The following is a 19,820-nucleotide window of genomic DNA, read 5'->3' on the forward strand; positions in this document are numbered from 1 at the left end:
TATATTTTACTACCTTACTGAATTACTTTATTATTTGATTTAGTTGTATCATTGATTTCCTTGAGTTTTACAGCACACTATTTGTAAACCTCAAATATCATTTTAGGGGCTGGAGAGATAGCACAGCGGGTAGGGCGTTTGCCTTGCAAGTGGCCGACCCGGTTTCGATTCCCAGCAACCCATATAGTCCCCTGAGCACCGCCAGGAGTAACTCCTGAGTGCAGAGCCAGGAGTAACTCCTGAGTGCAGAGCCAGGAGTAACCCCTGTGCATCGCCAGGTGTGACCCAAAAAGCAAAAAATATATGTGTGTGTATATATATATATATATATATATATATATATATATATATATCTCATTTTACCTCTTTTCCAGTTCTGGGGGGGAGGGGGGGAACATGGGTCTCTGCAGCAGTGCTCAGGAGTCATTCCCAGGCTATTCTTGGCATAGTTGACTAGTGGTTTCATGTGAGGACCTAATGATTGAGGGCCCTGCAGTACTGGGGACCACCAGGGCCACCTCCTAGTGCTCAGGAAACATCAGTACCATCCCAGCAATACTTGGAGATCTCCAGGGTTACATCCAGTGTTGCTGGGGCTGAGGGAGAGTGTGTGTTACCAACCCATTCTTAGGCCACAATATGGGTTTTTTGTTTTTGTTTTTTGCCTACTTGCATTAGCTGTTTTCTTTAGTACTAAATAATAGCAATGCATATGTGTAAAATAGTAGCAGAATGTGTTTCCCATTTATTGGTTTGGGGGCCACACCTAGTTGTCCTAAGGGCTTGCTCCTGGCTCTGCATTCAGGGATCATTTCTGGAAGGGCTTAAGAGACCATCTGGGGTGCTATGGATCAGACCCAGATATCCTGCATGCAGGGCAAGCACCTTACCCACTATATTATTACTCTGACTACATGTTTCTCCATTTTACAAGATAGATGATGTAATTTGGAGGAGCCTATCTTAAAGTCACAAACTAATCCATGTGCAAGGTCATAATTGAATTTCAGATTTTCTTTTTACTCCAAGAACTTTAATTGATTTCATTCTGTCAGCCTTCCAATTCAATATCTTCAAATATTACATTAAAGTCAATAAGACTGTTTTGCAATTTCTAGCCACTCTTAGGTGGATTTTTTTTTGTTTGTTTGTTTGTTTGTTTGTTTGTGGGAAGTCCCAGCAGTGTTCAGGACTTACTCCTGGCACTGTGCTCCAGGGTCATTCCTGAGGGGGCTTGGGGGACCATATGGGATGCTGAGGATCAAATCCAAATTATCTATATTTTACTACCTTACCAAATAATGCAAGGCAGTACTGTCTCTGGTCCCTCTCAGGTAGATTGGAAAAATTTAATATACTTGAAATGTTTTAATCTAGCCATTAACCCAACAAGGATACATCTTTTCTTATTCTCCCTTTTCTGCAGATTAGGATTAATTTGACCCAGATTTAATCTAAATTGTCTTTCATTCTATAGGGTTTGTATACTTACAAGTATTAGAAGATTTATTCTATTTCCTTGTCTGCTTTTCAGGAGCTCAGTTTGGAAATGGAAGATCAACAGGAGAACCTTGATACTCTGGAGCATCTGGTCACTGAGCTAAACAACAGTGGCTTTGCACTGGACCTGTCCCAGCATCAGGAAAGGGTCCAGAATCTTAGAAAGAACTTCACAGAGCTGCAGAAGACAATCAAAGAAAGGTGCATTTTCACATGGGTTGGGGCATTAATTATTTGACTGATGAGTGACATCATTTTCTCCTCCTCTTTCACCAGAAAAACTAGCATCAAGAACTCTGATGCATACATATCATACACAGGACATTGGAAAGTGCCTTTTTCAGGCATTCTACCTACATGATATTTACTGATTTTTCTACTATTCAGTAGTGATTTCTTTCTCAGTAATGAGGCTCCGTTCCCTTTCTCTTTCTTTGAAGGGGGAGGGTTGGAGGGCCACACTCAGTGATGCTCAGACATTAACTCCTGACTCTCCATTCAGAAATTACTCCTGATGGTGCTCAGGAAACCATATGGTATGTTGGGGATCAAACTGAGGTCAGTCGCATCCAAGGCAAACACTACCTGCTGTACTATTGCTCCAGCCCCATCTGTTCCCTTTTTGTAAAGTTAAAACCCAGCTCATCTGAATCATATGGGGAAAAAATTGAATCTACAACCTGGGTGTGGCCATGGGATTTTCTGTGTATGATTTTGAAATTAAGAGAAAACTTGGAGGAAATTTACCAGACATAATGGGCTGGAGCGCTAGCACAGCGGGTAGGGCGTTCGCCTTACAAGCGGCCAACATGGCCGACCCGAGTTCGATTCCTCCGCCCCTCTCGGAGAGCCCGGCAAGCTACCAAGAGTATTCGATATGCCAGACACAGTAACAACAAAGTCTCCAATGGCGACGTTACTGGGCCCGCTTGAGCAAATCGACGATCAACGGGAGGGCCTTTACCTTTACCTTTACCTTAATGAGGAATTATATTGATACTCACCCAGTTTGTTTTGATTCACATTTAAGTGACTACTGAGGAGTTTCAGTATTCTTCTAAGACAGACATGAGACTAGGTGACAAAGGTGGTTTTTTTTCAGATCATCAGCTCACTATTAAAAGGTTGTGATATAAAAGGGAACCGGAGCTATAATACAATGGGTAGGGCACTTGTTTTGCACATGGCTGACCTGGGTTCAATTTCTGGCTTCTCAGATGGTCCTGTGAGCTCACTAGTTTCCCTTAACCTAACTTCTCTGAGCTACATTTTCATCATTCTTCTTCTTCTTCTTCTTCTTTTTTTTTTTTTTTTTTTTTTTGCTTTTTGGGTCACACCTGGCAATGCACAGGGGTTACTCCTGGCTCATGCATTCAGGAATTACTCCTGACAGTGCTCATGGGACCATATGAGATGCTGGGAATTGAACCTGGATTGGAGGATTGGACACATCCAAGGCAAATGTCCTACCTGCTGTGCTGTCACTCTAGCCCTTTATCATTATTCTTACTAAAAAAATTATCATTTGAATTAGGCCTTAAAAGAGTCAAATACCTAAAAAAGTAATAACTGGACTTGATATCCTAATACAGATTCTTTCCATTGTATCATCATACCTAAATATCATCCTCCCTTCAATTTTTCTCACTTTCAACTTTAGCAAGGAGTAAGATCTAGAACTTCTTTACCTGGAAACATCCAAACGAAACCAATAGGTTCCATAGTTTGATGCTTTACAACTTTTTTTTTGTATTGGTTCAACCAAAGGTGCTATGGAAAAGATTGTGAGAATGAGTGTTCCTATTAGAAAACTGGTGCCCAGAATCCTAGAATGTTCCTAGCTTTAGTTTAAAATTCTTTACAAAACTTAGCCTCACAAATAATAGAATGCCAGTAGTACAGGGTTTAAGACACTTTTCTTGCCTGCGGCTGACCTGGATTGGTCCTTGGCATCACATAAGGTACTGCAAGCACTGCCAGGAGTTTTCTTTCAGCATTGAGCAAGGCTGGGTGTGGCATAAAATCCAATAAATAAATAAAAAGAATTTTTTAATGCCTTTGTTGATAGGGAGGAAGACGCATCTTCTTGCCAGGAGCAATTGGATGAATTCCGGAAGCTGGTTAGGACCTTCCAGAAATGGCTGAAGGAAACTGAAGGCAGCATTCCACTTACAGAGACTTTCATAAGTACTAAAGAGCTGGAAAAGCAGATCGAACACCTGAAGGTATGTAAACAAAAGGATCTCCAGCCATCAGGCAAGGCAGTAGTTTGGAAACTATGTCTGAAAACGTATGATCTGATCATCTGTTGTAGGGAACTGGTTTGAGAAATCCAAGTCATCCATCTTTATTCTAGACATTCTGCTAGACATTCTACTGCACGCTTCATGTGATTCCCACCTACCCACGCCCAGGTTCTGAGCACCAAAATACCTCTTATTTAGAAACCAAAACCTAAAAGATAGTCTAAGAGTAATATCTATCATCTGTTTCTTTGGCTGCTTCATGTGAAGGTGGGACACATAAGAGATAATTGTCCAAGTCCAGTCCTTGAAAAGCTTATGTTCTTACAGAGTATCTGAGAATTTGACAGTTATGTCTAAGCAGATGTCCAGATAAATGATTAGGAAATTGAGTAGAGAAGAACTGTTGCAGCAACAAATAAAGGGAAAGCTGGAATCAGTTATGTAGCCTCTCCTGGCACCTCTGTTACCTCTTTTCTTTTTGTTTCAATCAGTCAGATAGACCTCCAACTAACTCAGATTGCATTCATCTTTTTTTTTTTTTTTTTTTTTTTTTTTTTTTTTTTTAGTAAAACAGGATTTATCTTGAGCAGGTGAAGGGAGAATAAAACTTACTGCTTTCACACAGAGTGCCAAGAACATCTGCTGTGGGGAATTCCTTGGGTAGAGGTTCCACAGAGGTTCCTTAGTATTTCAAGAACATTCACAGTACCACAAGGTCAAAACACAAAGAATGGAGCCAGAGAGATAGTGCAGAAAACTTTGCATGCAGGAGCCCCAACATCTCATGGTTCTGAGCACTGCAGGGAGTGCCCTCCACCCAAGAATAGCTTCACTTGCTAAGTAGTCAGGTCCAAACGTAGTAGCAGTTGTTCATTTGACATCCAATAGATGGCACTATTTTTCCTTCAAATATATTTAAGTACTTGTTAGCCGGTGCATAATTTGGATGCCATGGCCCTTTTAGATTTAAGAATTATTAATAAAATTTTTTTTAAATGATTGATCCCCAGCACTGCATGGTCCCCCAAGCACCACTGGGAGGTACCGGACATCGAGTACAGATCTGGGAGTAGTTCACAGCAGCAATGAGTGGGCCCCAGAATAAAAACTGAAAGCTCTAAATTGATAAGGTTTTTTGGTTGGTTTGGTTTGGTTTTTTGAATTAGCATTAATCTCCTAGGTATTCACGTTTTTATCTTTCTCATTGCTCTGCAACTCAAGGTCAAAACTTAAGATTTAAGATTCTCAGTGAAATTCATTGTAGAGGAAGGGAATGAAAGCTAGCATGGTATCTGTGCTTTCAAAACAGTAAAATCCAACTTTAGTGACCCGTGGTTTTCATGTTAGAGAAACATAACCTGAAACTTCATCTTAAAGTAGCTGCCATTATTGCCTAATGACTTTGTACTTGTAGTTAGAGCTCTAACATCAAACCCAAGACAACTTTCCCTGAAAATGTGGAGAGTAGGAGAGATCTTATAGCTGGTAGTGTAGCCTTGTTTACAGCCAACCTGAATTCATCCTCAACACTGCACATGGTCCTTGAGCACCACCAGGAATAACTCCTGAGCACTGCCAGGTGTGGCCCTAAAACAAGCAAAAGAAAATACAAAGGATGTATTTCTCCACGTCTCAATATCTAGCTCCTCATTTTGCCTTCAGTACTGTTTCCTTTCAGTTCTTTACATGCATGCTCTTCCCCTTGTCCACTTGGCAAACGGTTATCTAAAAGTTTTCCTTCCACTCAGCATAGTTAAATGTATCTTCTCTTTTGCTCCTGACTCTTCATATTCCTATAGTAGCATTTATAACATTAAATGCAATCAATAATCTTAACTCTTTATGTTTTTTAGTTTTTGGGCCACAGCTGGCGATGCTCAGGAGTTACTCTTGACTCTGTGCTCAGGAATCACTTCTGGCTTTGCCCAGGGATGCCAGGGATCAAACTCAGGTTGACTGTGTACTAGGCAAATGCCCTGCCCACTATACTGTCCCTCTGGCCTCTGAGAAAAATCTTTTTATTCCATTTTTTTGGTTTTGAGTAATTGCCAGCTGTGCTCAGGGTTCATTCCTGGCTCTGTGCTCAGGGATCACTCCTGATAAGGTTCAGGGACCATATGTGGTACTAGGAATTAAACTCAGGTCAATTGTTTTTTTTTTTTAGTTTCATTGATTTTGTTTGTTTGTTTGGTTTTGGGGCCATATCTGGCTGTGCTCAGAGCTTACTATTGGCAGGCTTGATTCTGAGGATCAAACTCAGGTTGTCCATGTACAAGGCAAGCACTATACTCACTGTGCTATTGTGCCATCCCACTAACTTCTTATTTTTAAGATCTGTGTCATAGTCCAATTTTGTATCCCCAGATTTGAGCATGATGCCTTGCTTATAGTGAATGCTCAATATATTTTTTGCTAAATGAATGAATATATGAGAATATTCTGAATATTCCACTATATTTTCTCACACTTTGACTCAATCAAGCTCTTGAAATGACTACATATAGGAGAATTTTTAATGGTTATCAGAACTTGGGGGTAGGATGTTATAGAAAAACAGGTATCTCTATGTGGGAAATAAAAATCTCCATGTGGTATATTTAGGTATCTTTATCTTTTTAACAGAGTCTTCTAGAAGATTGGACAAATAAGGGAACTTTGGTGGAAGAAATCAATTGCAAAGGCACTTCTTTAGAAAATCTCATCATGGAGATCACAGCACCTGATTCCCAAGCTAAGACAGGTGAGTGTAAGCTCTTAATAAGGTCGTGAGTATATATCATTTTTGGCTTTGACTTTTGCTTATGACCCCTTATTTAATATGTGTCAGAATCAAGATTGGATATACTAATAAAGGGGTCCATGAAGTAGTCATCTCCTCAACTTGATATGGGAAATCTCTCTCTCTCTCTCTCTCTCTCTCTCTCTCTCTCTCTCTATATATATATATATATATATATATCACGACGATCACGACCATCCTGTTATTCGTCGATTGCCTCGAGCAGGCCCCAGTAACGTCTCCTTCGTCCTAGTCCTGAGATTTTTTAAAAAGTGCCATATTCAAGGCTCTTTCAGAGTTAGGAGAAAGAGACCCATCATTGTTACTGGTATTTGGCATATTGGGTACGCCACGGGGAGTTTGCCAGACTCTGCCGTGTGGGCAGGTTACATTCGGTAGCCTGCCAGTTTGTCCAAAGTAGGAATGAGATAATAAGATGTTGTGCGGCTGCAAATGAGGCCGCACACTTCCAGGAGCTGGGTTTTATAGTCTCTGAGTCTTGGCCATTGATGGGATTACTCCACACACATGAAGGTACTGGCAGAGGAACAGAGGCATGCGGGTCCCGGGACTGAGATCTCCATGCCTGCTCGGATCAGGGCTGAGCATCCTCCACCCAGATCCTCCAAATTCCAGTAGGCGGGGGTCACACCCACCAACTGGCCCCCTGGCGCCATGTAATCCCATCAACGGCCAAGACTCAGAGACTATAAAACCCAGCTCCCGGAAGAGAACAGCGCAGAACCTCCTGCCCCCGAGCCTGGCTGTCCTCGCTGGGGCCCCTTGGAGGGGAGTGGGTTGAGTTTCCCTCCCCACCCCGACCAGGGCTCCAGCAGCCAAAGACCTCCACAACCAGCCACCACCATGCTGAGACCCCTCTCTCTCTCTCTCTCTCTATATATATATATATATATATAACTGTTACATTTTATAAAAGTCTTTCTAATGGTGAAACAAGTGGAGCAATTAGTTGGTCCACCTAGAAATTTCAAGTGAAAAAAGGAATGACTGAAATAGAATTCCATCTTAAGGATTTTCACTTTGAAATGCGTGTGTGGAGGAGGGGTGGGGAGAGGAGAGAGATAACACAGGAGGTACATGGTTCAATTCCCAGCACTGCATATGTTCCCCTGAACTTTACTAGGAGTCACTTTGAGCATAGAACAAGGGAGAGCCCCTGAACACTACGGGGTGTGGCCCCCAAATGAGACAGAAATAAAAAGTGAAAGATATGGGTAAAGTTGCTATTTTTGTGGTGGTTGTTGTTGTTCTTTTTTTTCCTGGTGTCACACTGTTCATGGGTCACACCCAGCTGTGTTCAGGGAACCATGCAGTGCCATGCCAGTAATTAAGCCATGCCAAGTCTTGCTATATGCGAAACATGTGCTCTAACTCTTGAACTATCTCCCTGCCCTGTGCATCATCTTTACAGTGGGATAGACCCTGAAGGGAATAACTATGATAGTAACATGATATAGGAAATGGTAGGTATTTAGGAATCAATATCAGTACTCCAGGAACACTTTGTGGAAATGAATACAAAGATTATGGCCAGATATATGAATATTCTCTGACTGCAAAATAAGTCTTTTAAACAGACAATGTTGATGCACGTACATATAATTAATTCCTTATGTAGTAAAGGAAAAACTCACTTTTTTTTTCCTCCTGAGAATGACTACTTTTTAGCTGCTATCTGGAACTACCCAGAATTGACATTTCATGAAATTGGCCATTCTTTTATTACAAACACATAAACCTCTAAGATCAGTTATTTATTAGTTTGATTATATCAGGAGTTGGCACACTGTTTCAGGAAAGGCCGTCACACTGTCACTGTCCTCCCGTTGTTCATCGATTTTCTCGAGCGGGCCTAGTAACGTCTCCATCATGAGACTTTGTTGTTACTGTGTTTGGCATATCAAATACATCATGGGTAGCTTGCCAGGCTTTGCCATGCGGGCAAGATACTCTCAGTAGCTTGCCGGGCTCTCCGAGAGGAGCGAAGGAATCGAACTCAGATTGGTCATGTTGGCTGCCTACAAGGCAAACGCCCTACCCGCTGTGCTATCACTCCAGCCCCAGAAAAGGCCGTATTGTAAATATTCGGTTTGTGGATCATATGGCTTCTGTCACAGTACACATTCTTGCCATTGTAGCACAAAAGCAGTCATAGACAATATATAAATGAATAGTTTATGGCAGAGTTCCAACGAAATTTTATGTACAGGAGTAGAGAGACAGATTTGGCTGGTCAAAAATAGATTTTTAACTCTGGACTACATCAGAAATTTTTTTTTGAGAGAACAAGGGAAAATTTATTTCAAATTTGAGATATTAAAATTAAAAATAAGAAGCAAAATGTTTTCACCAATGACCAGCTTATGATCTTAAGTCTCCAGAAAATTGTTTAAAACAATATATATGTTATTGTTTTTAAGTCATAGTATATTTTAAATTTCTATTTTAAATCTGGAAATTTATATGAGGAGGTTGGTGAAAGACTGGAATTTTTTTTCATACAATTATTTATTGTGTAAAGAGGATATTATAATATATTAGACTATTCAATCCCAATGAGCTTTGTCTTTTTTTTCCTTTTTTTTTTTTTATTAGTGAAACACCATGAGGTACAGTTGTAGACTTACAAGTTGTTGCACTTGGGTTTCAGTTATGCAATGATCAAGTACCCATCCCACCATCAGTACCCATTCTCCACCCCCACCAATCCCAGTATCCCTACCACCCCCCATCCCCCATCCCACCCTGCCTCTGTGTCAGGGCAATCCCTTTTGTTCTATCTCTCCTTTTGGGTGTTGTGGTCTGCAGAAGAGACATTGGGTGGCAATCATGTTCAGTCCATAGATTACTTTCAGCAGGCATCTCCCATCCTGTGCAGATCTTCCCAGCACCCTTTATTTGGTGCTCCCTTTTCTATCTGAGCTGCCTTTACCCCTAGAGTGTGCGGCTGGCCTCTAAACCATGGAGTGAACAACCTGGTATTTATCACAGCCGTTCTCGGGTTTTAATCTCTTATTTTGTTACTTTATGTTACCCAGATGAATGCAATCTTTCTATGTCTGTCCCTCTCTTTCTGACTCATTTCGCTTAGCATAATATTTTCCATATAGTACCACTTGTATGTAAATTTCATGACTTCATTTTTTCCAACTGCTACATAGTACTCCATTTTGTAGATGTACCAAAGTTTCTTTAACCAGTCATCTGTTCTTGGACACTCAGGTTTTTTCCATATTCTAGCTATTGTAAACAGTGCTGCAATGAACAAACAAGTGCAGATGTCACTTCGACTATACTTTTTGGCCTCTCCGGGGTATATTCATTCCCAGGAGTGGTATTGCTGGGTCAAATGGGAGCTCAATTTCTAATTTTTGAGAGTCGTCCATACTGTGTTCCAAAAGGGTTGAACCAGTCGGCATTCCCACCAGCAGTGAAGGAGGGTCCCTTTCTTACCACATCCACGCCAACACAGGTTGCTTTTGTTCTTTTGAATGTGGGCCAGTCTCTGTGGTGTGAAATGATATCTCATTGTTGTTTTGATCTGCATCTCCCTGATGATTAATGATGTAGAACATTTTCTCGTGTGCCTTTTAGCCATTCGGATTTCTTCTTTGAGAAAGTCTCTGTTCATTTCGTTGCCCCACTTTTTGATGGGGTTGGATGTTTTCTTCTCATGGAGTTCAACTTTGTATATCCTTGACATCAACCCCTTGTCGGATGTGTATTTGGAGAATATCCTTTCCCATTCTGTAGACTGTCCTTGTATTTTGGTCACTGTTTCTTTGGAGGTGCAGAAGCTTCTTAGTTTAAGATAGTCCCATTTGTCTATCTCTGTTTTCACTTGCTTGGCCAGTGGCGTGACATCTTTGAAGATACCATTAGCTTCTGTGTCATGGAGGGTTTTGCCAACTTTGTCTTCAGTGTACCTTATGGATTCTGGTCTGATGTTGAGGTTTTTGATCCATTTTGATCTTACTTTTGTACATGGTGTTAGGCAGAGATCTAAGCCCAGTTTTTTGCATGTAGTCATCCAGTTTTGGCAGCACCATTTGTTAAAAAGACTTTCCTTACTCCACTTCGCATTTCTTGCCCCTTTATGAAAGATTAGATGATCATATGTTTGAGGGGAGATGTCAGTATATTCAACCCTGTTCCATAGGTCTGCAGCTCTGCCTTTGTTCCAGCACCATGCTGTTTTAATTATTACTGCTTTGTAGTAGAGTTTGAGGTTCGGGAGGTTAATTCCTCCCATTTCCTTTTTCCCAACAACCACTTTAGCTATTCGAAGGGTCTTATTGTTCCATATAAATTTCAGGAGTGTTTGCTCCATTTCTTTGAAGAATGTCATGGGTATCCTAATAGGGATCTCATTGAATTTGTATAGTGCTTTGGGAAGTATTGCCATTTTGACAATATTAATTTTCCTGATCCATGAGCAGGGGATTTTTTTTTTTAATAAAAGAGCAGCGTCCTCTTTTATTTAAGAAGGAGCGTTTTGTAGTTTTCTTTGTACAGGTCCTTTACTTCCTTAGTTAAACTAATTCCTAGGTAATTGATTTTCTGGCATACAATTGTGAATGGGATTGTTTTCTTCATGTCATTTTCTTCACTCTCACTATTTGTGTATAGGAAAGCCATGGACTTTTGGGTATTGATTTTATAGCCTGCAACTTTACTATACAAGTCTGTCGTTTCTAGGAGTTTCTTGGTAGAGGTTTTAGGGTTCTCTAAGTATAGTATCATATCATCTGTGAATAGTGAGAGCTTGATTTCTTCCTTTCCTACTTGAATGCCCTTAATATCTTTTTCTTGCCTAATCGCTATTGCAAGTACTTCCAGTACTATATTGAACAGTAGTGAGAGAGTGGGCATCCTTGTCTCGTGCCTGATCTTAGGGGGAAGGCTCTCAGTTTTTCCCCATTGAGGATGATGCTTGCTGTAGGCTTGTGGTAGATGGCTTTAACTATATTGAGGAAAGTTCCCTCTATCCCCATTTTGGCGAGGGTTTTCATCATAAATGGGTGCTGGATCTTGTCAAATGCTTTCTCTGCATCTATTGATATGATCATATGATTTTTTATCTTTTCTTTTGTTGATATGATGGATTATGTTGATTGATTTCTGAATGTTAAACCATCCTTGCATCCCCGAGATGAATCCCACTTGGTCATGGTGTATGATCTTTTTGATGAGTTGTTGAATTCTATTTGCTAGTATTTTGTTGAGAATCTTCGCATCCGTGTTCATCGGGGATATCGGCCTGTAGTTTTCTTTTTTTGTGGTGTCTTTGTTTCCTTTTGGTATTAGAGAGATATGGGCTTCATAGAAACTGTTTGGGAGAGTTTCTGTTTTTTTAATTTCCTGGGAAAGCTTGAGAAGGAGTGGCAGTAGGTCCTCTTTAAATGTTTGGAAAAATTTGCTAGTGAATCCATCTGGATCTGGGCTTTTGTTTTTGGGAAGACTTTTGATTACAGTTTCAATTTCCTTGATGTTAATAGGTCTATTCAGGTATTCCATATCTTCTTGACTCAGCTTTGGGAGATGATAGGAATCCAGGAATTTATCCATTTCTAGATTCTCTTATTTCGTGGCATACAGACTTTCAAAGTAGTCTCTGATGACCTTTTGAATTTCTTTGGTTTCCATTGTGATATCCCCATTCTCATTTCTGATTCAGTTTATTAGGATTTTCTCTCTCTGTTTCTTTGTGAGTGTTGCTAGTGGTTTATCTATCTTGTTTATTTTCTCGAAGAATGAGCAGAAATTTTTTAAACATTTTTAAGTACTAGAATATTTTTAAAAAATAAATCCATAAAACTCTATTGCAAAATAAGATATTTTGCTGGCATAGATATCTCTTATAAGTAAATTTCTTGCATTCATTATGCTTTTATTTCTGTTGTTTGTTTTTTGAGCCATGTGTGCAAAGATTGGCCAAGTGCAAGGCAAGTGCCTTAACTTTTGTACTATCTCTCTGACCCTTGCATTTATTAGGAAATGTGTCAGTGAGCTTTTTGAGACTAATTTGGTGAATATAAAAATTTGAAGAGGATATTTGGATGACAGCTTCGTCCTTGGATTCATTTCTCAATTTTATTTGGTCATATTATATTCAGAAATATGATTCAGTCAGATAAGTGTGGCAAATGCCAAGAGATATTTTGAAAAGTTCACCTTACAGGGGCTGGAGAGAAAGCACTGTGGATCAGGTGCTTATTTTACATGTAGCTGACCTGGGTTCAGTCCCATCACCACATGTTTCCCGGGTATAACCAGATATAATTCCTAAACGCAGAGCCAGGAGAAAGCCCTGAGTATAGCCAGGTTTAGCCTTACCCCCATAAACCCCACCAAAAGAAAAGTTCACTTAACAGCCTCAGAATTGTCTTTGATTAAGCTGAACTTGAAGCTTGAAAGAGATGTAATGCAGGATTCCTTTCACAAAATGGTATCAGCAAGAATATTTAATGAGAGTTTACATTCTGTATTTTTTTTTTAAGTATTAAATGTTTAATGCCAGGGATTAGTCTTCTGCATACAAGCATACACAATTTGCTGCAAAACTACATTTCCAGTCCTCGTAGTTTTTTTCTCAAAATTAAAAAACACCTAACCTTGGTATTGAGGACAGAGATGTGTAATTTGACATCATAAACTGAATTATCAAGAATTCTGTGCTGAGGGCCTTGGGCACTTTTGGGGGGGAGGGGAGAGTTGTGCACCCAGCAATGCTCGGGGGTTACTCCTGGCTCTACACTCAGGAATTACTCCTGGCGGTACTTGGAGGACCATATGAGATGCCGGGGATCGAACTCAGGTCAGCCACATGCAAAGCAAATGCCCTACCAGTTGTACCATAGCTCCAGCTCCCCAGAAATAATATTCTTAATATTAAGTTTAAGTGAAGCATTTATAGAGTCCCACAAGCATTTTTTTTTTAATTTTTATTAGTGAAACACTATGAGGTACAGTTGTAGATTTACAAATTTTTGTGCTTGGGTTTCAATTATACAATGATCAAACACCCATCCCTCCACCAGTGCCCGTTTTCCACCACCACGGGTCCCAGTATCCCTCCCACCCCCATCCCCCATCCCACCCTGCTTCTGTGGCAGGGTATTCCCTTTTGTTTTCTCTCTCCTTTTGGGACAAGCACTTTTTTAGGTTGTTTGGGAATCAGTTTGAAAATCACTAGCCTAAATGGTCTCAAAGGTTTCTTCTGACTCTAAAAAATCATGAATATTGCAGTCCCTTACATTTGTGTAGCTTTTTGTTTTGTAAAGTGCTTTCACGTGCATTGCCTTGCCCCGGTAACCTCTCCTTAGTTGACAGGATAAGTTTTATTGTCATTAGATCCTACAGAAGATACACATGAAGTCTGTTCAGATTAGGCTCACTTATCAAGTTAGTGATAGTCTCAGGTAGGACTGTCTCCTAATTACTAATGGAATTTCTTTTGGCTATTACTGTCCTTTAGTGAAATATCATCTGTTTAATCATTTATTTATTTTTAGACTTTGTTTTCAGCTATACCTGGCAATACTCAGGGATTTCTCCTGGGCTCTGCGCTCAAGAATCACTTCTGGCAGTGTTCAGGAATGCTGGGGATCAAACCCATGTGGCCATGTGGAAGGGCACTGTATATGTATTTCGGTTTGGCAGCTGCTCCTGTCAAGGTGTTTAGGAACCTCTCCTCAGTGCTGAGGACACCTTGCAGAGCTGAGGGTTTAGCTCAGGCCTGCCTGAAAATGAAGCATGTGCTCAACCTGAGCTATTTCACCTGCTTTGGTCCATTTGTTAATGAAAATACAATAATGTTAATATTTAAACATTTTACGATATTGTTTTTATATAACCTAAGGCATGACTTTTCCACAATGAAATAGTGCACATGAAAATTTTACCATTCTCTCAGTGTAATACCCTGTCTTGGATTTTCATCACGAATCACGACCATCCTGTTGTTCGTTGATTGCCTCGAGCAGGCCCCAGTAACGTCTCCTTCGTCCTAGCCCTGAGATTTTTTAAAAAGTGCCATATTAAAGGATCTTTCAGGGTTAGGAGAATGAGACCCATCATTGTTACTGGTATTTGGCATATTTGGTACGCCACGGGGAGTTTGCCAGACTCTGCCGTGTGGGCAGGTTACACTTGGTAGCCTGCCATTTTGTCCAAAATAAGAATGAGACAATAAGATGTTGTCGCGCAGCCGCATTTGCGGGAGCTGCGTTTTATAGTCTCTGGGTCTTGGCCATTGATGGAATTACACGGCGCCAGGGGACCAGTTGGTGGGTGTGACCCCTGCCTACTGGAATATGGAGGATCTGGGCGGAGGATGCTCAGCCCCGATCCGAGCAGGCTTGGAGATCTCAGCCCCGGGACCCGCAAGCCTTTGTTCCTCTGCCAGTACCTTCATGCGTGTGGAGAGTGGTCTCAGCATGGTGGTGGCTGGTTCTGGAAGTCTTCGGCTGCTGGAGCCCTCGTCGGGGCGGGGAGGGAAACTCAACCCGCTCCCTCCAAGGGGCCCCGGCAAGGACAGCCAGGCACGGGGGCAGAAGACTCTTATACTCTCAGTATAATACCCTGTCTTGGATTTTCATCACTTTCTATATAATTTTTATAATATCTTGACTTCTATTTTTAAACTTAATTTGGAACACTCCTGAAATATTGGTGTCAACATTGGAGAGGCTATAGGTGAAACTATGTAATTAAAAATAGAAGGGGCTGGACCCATAGTATAGCAAGTATGGCACTTGCCTTGCATGTGGCCAACCCAGGTTCGATCTCCTTCACCCCATATGATCCCCCGAGGCCACCAAGAGTGATACCTGAGCACAGAATCAGTAGTAAGGATTGAGCACAACTGGGTATGACCCCCAAACCAAAAAATAATAATAAAATAAAAACGTTTTAAATAGAACCAAGTATTGCTGCGAATGCAGCTCCTCCGTGAACATATTTCCCCTTTCATGTATTGGTCCTGAGGCTGGAGCAATAGCATAGCGGGTAGGGCGTTTGCCTTGCACATGGCTGACCCAGGTTCGATTCCTTTGTCCCTCTCAGAGAGCCCAGCAAGCTACCGAGAGTATCCCACCCCCACAGCAGATCCTGGCAGGCTCTCGTGGTGTATTCAATATGCCAAAAAAACAGTAACAAGTTTCACAATGGAGACGTTACTGGTGCCCGCTTGAGCAAATCAATGAACAACGGGAGGACAGTTCTACATTGATATGTATAGATCCTGGGTTCAATCCCCAGTGCTGCAAAAGGGGGGATAAAACAAAATAGATTCAAACAGAGATATGGGGATGTTTATGAACCAGTTTATTGAAACTTAGGATTGCTGTTTTCCAGTGGGGAAAGGGTAGCAGAGAGGCATGAAAGAAAAGGCATGAACGTCTTCCTTTTGAAACAATGAGAAGGGTTTGTTTTAATGACTTTATTAAAAGTGTGCTTCTTTTTATATCCTTAATGGTACTTTGTTCGTTTTTATTATAATGAAGGATATTTGTGCTATAATTCAACTTTTTTTGCTTTATTATAAATTCTCTTTCCAAAGTATAGCAGATACCATTCTTAAAGACTTAATAATTTTACCAGTAATTGCTTCACAAAATTATGACAGGGTCCAAATAATTCCAGTTGAAATTTCAAAAAATGAATTTGAGTTTCTTTCCTCTACAAAAGATTAGGAATCATTACTGCTAAGGAGCTCAAACACCTTAACTGACACTTTGTTGCCTGGTGGCTAAAATGATTGTCTCTCTCCATGAGTATGTTGTCTTGTGTTGTGTTAACTTCTCAATACCTGAGCTTAAAGTGAGTGCCAAAAAATAATTGCGGTGCCTGTTTGTATTCCTAACACGTTTGTCTTGCCCTGTTTGTCTCTCTGTCCTTCTGCTCAGGTTCCATACTGCCCTCTGTAGGAAGCTCTGTAGGCAGTGTAAACGGATACCACACCTGCAAAGGTGAGATGCCATTTCAAAAGTGCCTCTTCAATGGGTGTGTTAGGACACTGTTTGTGTTAACCTTCTATGTATGTTTTCATATGTACAGAAAGTCACTTCCAACATGGGTTGCAGGGTGAAAATCTGGGAGAGGGTTGACTCTGCTTTCTAGCTATAGGCTAAACAGTTTGGCAACCAGTGAGATGAAATATGAAGAAAATATGCTGGTCTGCTAATTAAGACTTACAAGAAAATATCTGAAAGAAAATAAAGGCATATCTTTGAATTTTAAAGAACTTGTACTAGAGGTAGTCTGGTCTAGCCCTCAGCCTCACTGTCAGGTATATTCCTTGTAGTTTGGAAGAAGGAACATAAGAATTCCTCAATTTTCCTAGCTTTCATTTTTACTTTTCTGATTTCCATGTTGACTTAGTATTTTATTTAGAAATATGGGTATTTAATGCCAAAATTAGAAAGTAGGTTAATCAGAACTCTTCCTTTGCATATGAAAACAAGAATTTTATGTGGTTTAGCAGGAAAAATAACCTCTAGTTCACTAGAAGAAAGAGAATGGGTGCTTAAGCCTCGTGAGTAATGTAGTAGTGAGGAACCAGTGGATCTGCTTGACAAGCACATTCCAATCTGATTTTTGTTTCTGTGCTACTAGACCTGACGGAGATCCAGTGTGATATGTCAGATGTAAACTTGAAATATGAGAAACAGGGGGGAGTACTTCGGGAACACCAGGAGGGCCTTCAGTCTGTCCTTAGCAGGATGGAGGAAGTTCAGAAGGAGGCAAGCTCAGTGTTACAGTGGCTGGAATCAAAAGAAGAAGTCCTGAAAGCCATGGATGCCTCTTCATCTCCAACCAAGACAGAAACAGTGAAAGTCCAAGCTGAATCTAACAAGGTACTGTGTTTGCAGTCACTGCATCCCAAACATGGAGAGAAAACTGTTTTCCTGCTCTTCCCACCTCAGCCAGCCCTGGGACACAAGAGTCTGACATGGCCAGTCAGTGAGACAGTGATGAGTAGCATGCTTAACTTTCAAATACTTAATATCCCTAAATTCTCGTAGGTAATTTTTCTACTGAAATTAGAAATTATAAACCAGATCCAGAAATAAACCAGACCTGTTTACAGATAGAGAATAGTGTTTCTCAAAACATTGGCTCATTAAGAATGGGATCTTATTTATTTATTTTTTTATTTTTTGGCTCTTTGGGTCACACCCAGCGATGCACAGGGATTACTCCTGGCTCATGCTCTCAGGAATTACTCCTGGCAGTGCTTGGGGGACCATGTGGGATGCTGGGAATCGAACCCGGGTCAGCCGTGTGCAAGACAAACGCCCTACCCGCTGTGCTATCGCTCCAGCTCGGGATCTTATTTTCTATATGATGCTTTAACTCATAATATTTTCATTGGTACCGGAAAGATAGCTCAACAGGCTGAGCACAAAATTCACATGCAGAAGGGTCAGGCTTTACTCCAGCTCTGTGTGTTCCTCTAAACTCAAACCCTAACCATTCTCATCTTTCTAACTCTTGAAGAGATCTAAATAATGTGATTACAGTTTATTCTTAAGATTGACATGTAGGGCCAGGGCAGAGGCTCAGTGATGGCTTTCGTGCCTTAAATATGTGAGACTCTTGGCCAGGGATGGGACTCTGAGGTAGAGCATTTACCTTGCCTGTGTGAGGCCCTGGGTTCAATTCCCAGAGCTGCAACAAAAATACAAGGAAAAAAGATTGGTATGTAGAACTAGGAAAAATATAAAAATAAATAACTTCACATAGAAAATCCTATAAAGGGGCTGGAGCAATAGCACAGTGGGTAGGGCATTTGTCTTGCATGCGGCCGACCCGGGTTCAATTCCCAGCATCCCATATGGTCCCCCGAGCACTGCCAGGAGTAATCCCTGAGCATCACTGGGTGTGACCCAAAAAGAAAAAAAAAAAAAGAAGAAGAAGAAGAAGAAGAAAATCCTGTAAAAATTTTTCACCAACAATTTTTAGATCCAAACTGAGCATAGTATGTCCCACTCCTCTAATTACATAAGCATCCTGACCATTATCATCATCGTCATCATCATGTCTTGACATTTTTAATGGGTAGGGATTAATGATTCTTTCTACTAATTGTTGTATATAAAAGAAATTTAGACCCTGACTTGTGGATTGTTTTTAAGTGCCAGTTTTGTACCTAGTGTATAACATGTGGGAAGCAAGTGTTGTACTACTGAGGCACAACACTTTTGTTTGTTTTTGTTTTGGGGCCACAACTGGTGATGCTCAGGGGTTATTCCTGGCTCTGCACTCAAAGATCACTCCTGGTGGTGCTCAGAGGACTGTATGGGATGCTGGGGATTGAACCCAGGTCAGCTGGGTCAGCCACGTGCACAAGTGCTCTGTCTGCTGTACTATCTCTCCAGCCCTACAATGCTGTTTTTTGCTTTAGTTTTTAGGATCTACCCTCTAGTGTTCAGGGGTTATACCTGGGGGTTGCTTTTGGGACCATGCAGTGCCAAGCATCAAGTCCCGGGCCCTTGTTTGCTAAAAAGTATGTACTCTGGCCCATTGAGCTCTTTTTCCCCCATAGCTTTAACTTTAAAGGAAAAATTGAAACAGGTTAAGCATCATAAAAATCACAAAACAATTGGGTCAGCGAGTTAATACGGGGTTAAGGCTCTTGGCCTTGCATGCTGCAAAACCCATTTAGACCCCAGAACTGCATATGAAACCCACACTGCTAGGAGTGACCCCTGAGCACAGATCCAGAAATAGCCCCCAAGCACTACCAGGTGTGGCCCAACCCCTCTCTCTCATCCCTCCCTCCAAAAAAATCACATTGAATCAGTGGTAGATCCTGTAGTTCTACCCAGTCTTCTGTGATTTTCTCCACACAGTTTTGTTTTCTGCCTTAAAAATCTCATAACAGGTTTAATGTTTTCTCCTAGGCCTTTCTGGCTGAATTGGAACAGAATTCTCCAAAAATCCAAAAAGTGAAAGAAGCTCTGGCTGGGTTACTGATGACATACCCTAACTCAAAAGAAGCTGAAAACTGGAAGAAAATGCAAGAGGAACTCAGTAAGTCATCTCAGGAGTTTTGCAGACTTAATTGCATGTCTTCAAAGCAAGTAGAGAATTTTAGCACAACCTGTCACTGTCACTGTCCTCCCGTTGTTCATTGATTTGCTCAAGCAGGCCCAGTAACGTCTTCATTGTGACACTTGTTATTGTGTTTGGCATACCGAGTATGTCACAGGTAGCTTTCCAGGCTTTGGAGAGCCCGGCAAGTACAACCTATAAAGCAAAAATTATTC

General features: G+C 41.0%; 1 protein-coding gene across 23 annotated transcripts in view; it reads left to right on the forward strand.

Moving 5' to 3' along the window:
• Nucleotides 1-19,820, forward strand: part of MACF1 (microtubule actin crosslinking factor 1) — a 403,924-nt gene that overhangs the window by 276,801 nt on the left and 107,303 nt on the right. For 21 of the 23 annotated variants that reach the window (XM_056123700.1, XM_056123697.1, XM_056123710.1 and 18 more), the window contains 6 exons: nt 1,535-1,701; nt 3,569-3,725; nt 6,369-6,486; nt 16,455-16,517; nt 17,164-17,405; nt 19,455-19,584. In XM_056123700.1, coding sequence (XP_055979675.1) covers nt 1,535-1,701; nt 3,569-3,725; nt 6,369-6,486; nt 16,455-16,517; nt 17,164-17,405; nt 19,455-19,584 — 877 coding nt within the window. The remainder of the gene's footprint in view (nt 1-1,534; nt 1,702-3,568; nt 3,726-6,368; nt 6,487-16,454; nt 16,518-17,163; nt 17,406-19,454; nt 19,585-19,820) is intronic. The other 2 variants (XM_056123705.1, XM_056123709.1) reach the window with 1 other exon arrangement.

The sequence above is a fragment of the Sorex fumeus genome, unplaced genomic scaffold (genome assembly GCF_029834395.1).
Source record: "Sorex fumeus unplaced genomic scaffold, SorFum_2.1 ptg000047l, whole genome shotgun sequence".
NCBI classification, from domain to species: domain Eukaryota; kingdom Metazoa; phylum Chordata; class Mammalia; order Eulipotyphla; family Soricidae; genus Sorex; species Sorex fumeus.